Source organism: Curcuma longa, unplaced genomic scaffold, assembly GCF_044706935.1.
Source record: "Curcuma longa cultivar G26 ecotype Majalengka, Jawa Barat unplaced genomic scaffold, ITB_CL_G26_1.1 contig_21091, whole genome shotgun sequence".
Lineage (NCBI taxonomy): Eukaryota > Viridiplantae > Streptophyta > Magnoliopsida > Zingiberales > Zingiberaceae > Curcuma > Curcuma longa.
Window position 1 is genome coordinate 11,128 of NW_027431560.1, and position 5,846 is coordinate 16,973.

At 31.5% G+C, this 5,846-nt stretch overlaps 1 protein-coding gene across 1 annotated transcript; it reads left to right on the plus strand.

Moving 5' to 3' along the window:
- Positions 1–2,381: 2,381 nt before the first annotated feature.
- On the plus strand, positions 2,382–5,710 carry LOC141817587 (cycloartenol-C-24-methyltransferase 1-like; the record flags this gene model as incomplete). Its single annotated transcript, XM_074705223.1, has 7 exons — positions 2,382–2,464; positions 4,480–4,546; positions 4,819–4,892; positions 5,017–5,101; positions 5,194–5,249; positions 5,502–5,556; positions 5,663–5,710. Coding segments are annotated over exons 1-7 (468 nt in total), but the record flags the coding sequence as incomplete, so codon positions are not given.
- Between the last annotated feature and the right edge of the window lie 136 nt (positions 5,711–5,846).

Consider the following 5,846-nt stretch of genomic DNA (forward strand, 5'->3'; position numbering starts at 1 on the left):
AATTTAATTATGTGGTTGAGTTAATTGTCAAAAAATATATATTAAAATAATAAATCATTTAATTACGAAACATTACGGACGTTTTAATAAACATTAGCAAATCCAAAAATACTGCCACCGTTAGAGAAAGCCGTCGGCTGCGTCGCGTCGCTAATTAACAATTAGGGAGCGTTTAATTAAGAGTTATCATAGGTAATCTTAATTATCTATCTAAAATAATTTTAATTATTTTAGTTATGATTAATTCTCAAGTAATATAACATCATCACCACATCAGCAAATGAGTTATATTCCAAGAATGTGATTACATTGACAACCTAAGATTTATTATAATTTTGAAAGTTAATAATTTTTTCATGATTATCTTTCGATTTTAAAATTGAGTTAATTGAAATGTACCATAAAATTTAATTGAAATTGAATTAATTAATTTTAATTTAAATACTTATAAATTTAAAAGAAATAATCTATTTTAAATTTTAACAAATAGAATTGATGAATTATATTTATTAATTTAATAAATTATTTTAACTAATTATTTTATTAAAAAATATATATAATTTTTTAAATTTAAAAATTAAATTAATGAATTATATTTATTAAAATAATTATTTTATTAAAAATATATAAATTTATTTTAAATTTAAAAGTATAAATAAATTATATTTATTTTTATATATTATTAATTTATTATCATCATTAATATTATTAATTTAATTTATTTTTTTAAAAATAAATTGAATCAAGAATAATATAATAAATATTAAATTGATTATATTTTATTATTTTTAAATAAATAAATTAAATCAAATAATATTGAATTATATTTTATATTCATAATTATAATTACTTGATAATTATATAATTAAAATTATATATATGATAATTTGAATCAAATAACTTAATAAAACGTTGACAGTTAATCATTATTAATTACTAATGAATTGGTTTGCAGCGAGTGTGATGGCTCATAGGAGGAGAGTGTGATATAACTGCAGATGAATTTTCTTTTTTGATATATATTTTTAAACTTATCAGATGTTTCTTGTAAGATCATCGTTAAGTAAATAGTTAATCAGATGTATTTTTAATCTAATTATTTAATTTTTTAAATTAATTAATTTTAAAAACGGTAAATTTAATTTTACTAAAGTTTTTTTTATTAATTATTAAAATAAATCAAAAAGTACAACACATCAACTTCATGACTAATATTTCAGAATTATTTTTTCATCATCAGAAGACATTAATTCATAATATATAATAACTTGCAGAAGATAATCCATCCATAAATAAATAAATAATTAATTATGAAAATAACATAGATGTGTTTGGTTGGATGTAATGGTGGGTCCACTCGCTTCCTTCGGTAGAGGGATGCCATTTTCAATTTAATAATTTATTTGCCTAAAGAGCATCAAAGTTTCATGAATACCTGAGCATTATTTTTTAGTAAAGTTGGACCCCAACTTTGGCAAACTATAATAATTATATTATATTTATTTATTTTCTCCCCTCTGTACTCGTGTGTTACCATCAGGCCAGTGCCGCCGTCAACCCTATCGTGCCTTCGCCCTGCTCTGCTCTTCGCCACTGCCCGATTCATCGGAGGTAAGCCATTCGCTCCCCTCTTCTTCCTCTCCGCCCCTGCATTTCTCTAGGGTTCTTTGTCTCTGTCGTTACGTGCCGGCTGGTTTTCATCGATCGACATCAGGATTCTGTTGGATCTGTGTTTTTTTTTACCGTCTTCATGGTCGTCCCCACTCACCATGTGGAGTGGATACGACGCCAGCAAAGCCAATGGACAGGTTGTAGTGCTCTGTGAGTGGCTTCTATTGACCGAGGTGCTTTCTATAAACAAACCTAAAAATTATCTCTCCGTGTTGGCCATACTTGGTTATCGGACTCCAGTACCATCGATTTTGAGATCTCTACCTCTCTCTCTTCAGTCGGTGTAATTTTCTCATTTTCCGTCGATATCTTTATCATAACATCTCTTATTTCCTGTGACATTCGTTCACTCTGTGGGTGTTTTTTGAAATGATTTTATGCTGGTAATTATAGTTTTTCGCTCTTTCTTTGAAACGAAATATTTCTGTAGTTTTGGATTTTTTTTTTCTGGGACGAGAAGTCATGGTGGATTTTGGTCGTGTTATTTTTAACTGATTTGATATACTCCTTTGCCTTCATATTTTGTGTCGCCGATTTTGCTATTTCCTCCTCTTGGGCCTTTTTTTTTTGTAGTTTCTAATCCTTTTTTGGACTTTCTGGTCATTGTCATCCATTTAAAATCTGCTGCATATTTTTCCTCAGAGGTCATACCCTGAAACTGATCTCAGGCACTTTTTTTTTCTTGTAACACTTAGAAAGTTGACTGCAAGATGTCTAAATCTGGAGCTTTGAATCTCGCTTCGGGAGTTGGCGGCAAGATCAACAAGGAAGATGTTCAATCTGCTGTTGAAGAGTATATTTTTCTATTCATCTCATGTCTTACGATTAGGATCAGTTCTTTCTAAATTTTAAGGCACAATAGTGAGCATGTTTGAGTAACTAGTAAATGGGGTTTTTAATCTCAACCTTAAAACACAAAATGTAGATCATTTCTCAATGCATGTGTTGGTTTCCTCTTCTGCATGATTGATCAAATTACCAAATGCATTATTCATGCGATGCCTTCTTAGGTGGATGATAACTGCGACACTACATGAGTAGGACTTTATGATTTAACCCTTTAATTGCTGATTGATTTAGAGGTGTCAATGGGTTGTGCCTAACTCAAACTACTCAGCCTAGTTGGCCCGTTTAGATGTCAAGCTAAGCCAGCATGTCTCGGGCCTACTGAACTGGAAAATAATAAAATAATAATAATTTGAATAATATAAAAACACAAGAGTACTTTAAAAACAGAAGAATCAGAAAAGTAGAAAAATACAAAATTAAACCTGTGAATAATTATAAGGAAACTTAAAAAAAAATAATATTTTTTTGGGATCATTTTGGTAATTTTAGACTAAGTTGACCAAAATTCAAACTAACTGCTTTATTCAAAATAAGAGACATTTTGATATTTTTCACTTCTTGACCATTGAAATCGCCCCTATCCTCTTTTGTCAACACGCAGGTTGTGCTGGCCCATCCGCCACCGCCTAGCCCGCATCGGGTCGGAATTGTGCTAGGCTACCCCCCACCTGACCCATTTTAGGCCATTGGGATCTTCTATGATTTCTTTTAGATCAGTATCTTATATTTCCTCTTCTATATATTTGAATTTCTCTCTAGCCTAATCCTTACTTGTTTGTGACCATCAGAATATTACTAGAAATATCACATGCACCATTAATTTAGCAGCCGAACTCATAGTTGACCATTTTCGGCCAGTAAGGATCAAATAGTTACAATCTTGCTCCCACTTTGATTAATCCCAATGAATACAACTGCTACACCTTAACCTACTTGTTTTGCCCCTTTCTATTCTTTGTTATCCATATGATTCTAATAACTTAGTCTTGCCTCGATGAACCTATGCAGTCTCCTCTTTCACCATGGGAGGATATAATGGGAATTTGCTTTTCTTATCATCTATTTCCTGTTCAAATATCCATTTTATAGAATTACAATTATCTTGAAGTTTGGACATAATTTCATCATATAGTTGTGAAAAGCAACATACACCAACTCTCTAGTTGACTTTCTAGGTGTTGGTAGATTGACTAGGCAACATCTCAAAATTATTATACATGGCCTTTGCAATTCTTGCCCGTTGTGGCTAAAATTACTATTTGAATTGAAGTACATTTGGAACTTCTTTCATTTTACTAGAAGTGCATTGTCGCAATGTCTCATTCTATGTTATAAGCAAGACATTTGTGATTCTTTGATCTTTTGCATTGCCAGCAGTTATCAAGTGTGAGTTGTACATGAGTTTATCTAACATGCGGTGTTAGGATTAAGATGGAGTCAGATAAAAATCTGCTATAGTGAGCATTCAGGTGAATCTCTGATCTGGTAGATATACTGGCTAAATCAACGAAAAAGTGGGCCATAAATCTTCAGATCATAGCATTTATGTAGGTGTTAGACGATCAAATAAGTGTTATGTATGAATCTTGAGTTTTTTAGCAGCCAAGATTGAATTATCTTGTAGTGCCCTTGCCATTAGGTTTTTGAGAACATAGTTGACACCCACTCTCTTGATCAGTAACTAAATTTTTTATGTGAATTACCTGGTTTTCGATTTATCTAGTAACAAAAGAACTATTATGATTGTCCTTGTTATTTTTGTGTGGTTCTTTCCACTATATGTTTATTCAATACATAAATTAGACATCAATCAAAGTCTCCATACAGATTTTTTATCAAGAAAATAGAAATCCTTTTTTTCTCAGTATAGTTAAAATTCTTCAATCTCCATATGGCCAAAACTGAAAATCCATTTGGTATATATGCGTATATATAAATGTTTTCTGGTTGTTGCATTAGGTATGAAAAATACCATACCTCTTACGGAGGGGATGAAGAATCAAGAAAAGCAAACTACTCTGATATGGTAGGCTTCATATATCAGTATCACCTTTTTCGTTACTTACAATTTACAAATTTTGAAAGTTGAGTGGTCCATTGTTTGATTATTTTGTTTTCAATATGAATTTGGTTCTTGATTTAGGGTTACCCATGCGTGTATGCTCTATTCATTTATGTGGTTATCAAGTTCCATATATTTGTTGGTTTAACATATTCAAACTTCACAATTCCAATATATACTTTTATCACATGTTATCAAATGAATGATAGCATTGCATTTTCTTTTATGCATCTCAGGTGAACAAGTATTATGATCTTGCCACTAGCTTCTATGAATTTGGTTGGGGAGAATCATTCCACTTTGCTCATAGGTAGGCAGTAGCAATTTATTGTTAACCATAGCCCCTGAAATTATCTGAATTGAAGAAGCATCATTAAACTTCCGAACAATCCTTATTTTTTATGCTTTCTAATGTCTAAGTTTAATATATGCAGATGGAAAGAAGAGTCCTTGCGTGAAAGCATTAAGAGGCATGAACACTTCCTTGCACTGCAGTTGGGGTTGAAACCTGGGATGAAGGTATTAGTCTCTTTTCTTTTAATGTCATTCATGAATTGATTGAATATTCTCTGATGCTTACAACTTTATTTGTTGGTTTCATTTTGATTTAGGTCCTGGATGTAGGTTGCGGAATAGGTGGGCCTCTCCGTGAGATTGCTAGATTTAGGTATAGATTTACTTGAAAATGAGGGACAAATCTGCTGAAATTTTTCTTACTAAAACTGATGAAATTTAATAATCTTTAGTTTATCTTTCCCGTAGCTATTGGTAAGAGTTGGCCTTAAAAGCTTAAAATGACCTTCATATAGTTGTATAGTGTTCTATAAGTAATTGTGGCCATGAGTTGATATTGTTGGCACAACATTTGCAGAAGTAGTTTGATGGGACTTTAATGACACACTGCATGTGAATTTTGCAGCTTGACATCCATTACAGGGTTAAACAACAACGAGTATCAGATTTCTAGAGGATCGGTAGGTGGACATTGTCTGACCATGATTTGTGCACATGAATGAAATTTGTATAAGTCTTTTAGTTTGCATTCACATGATCGATTTTCCTAATAATATCATCCTACAGGAGCTCAACCGCATAGCAGGGTTAGACAAATCATGTGATTTTGTTAAGGTTTGTTCTCTATCCTGTAGTTATGTATTTTGGCATTTCAGATATATGTTTGGTTCTTTTTACTTCACAAAATGCATTTTGATCATATGATTCTTATAGGAGTGCTGATGGAGATTTTTGCTATCCTCCAAAATTC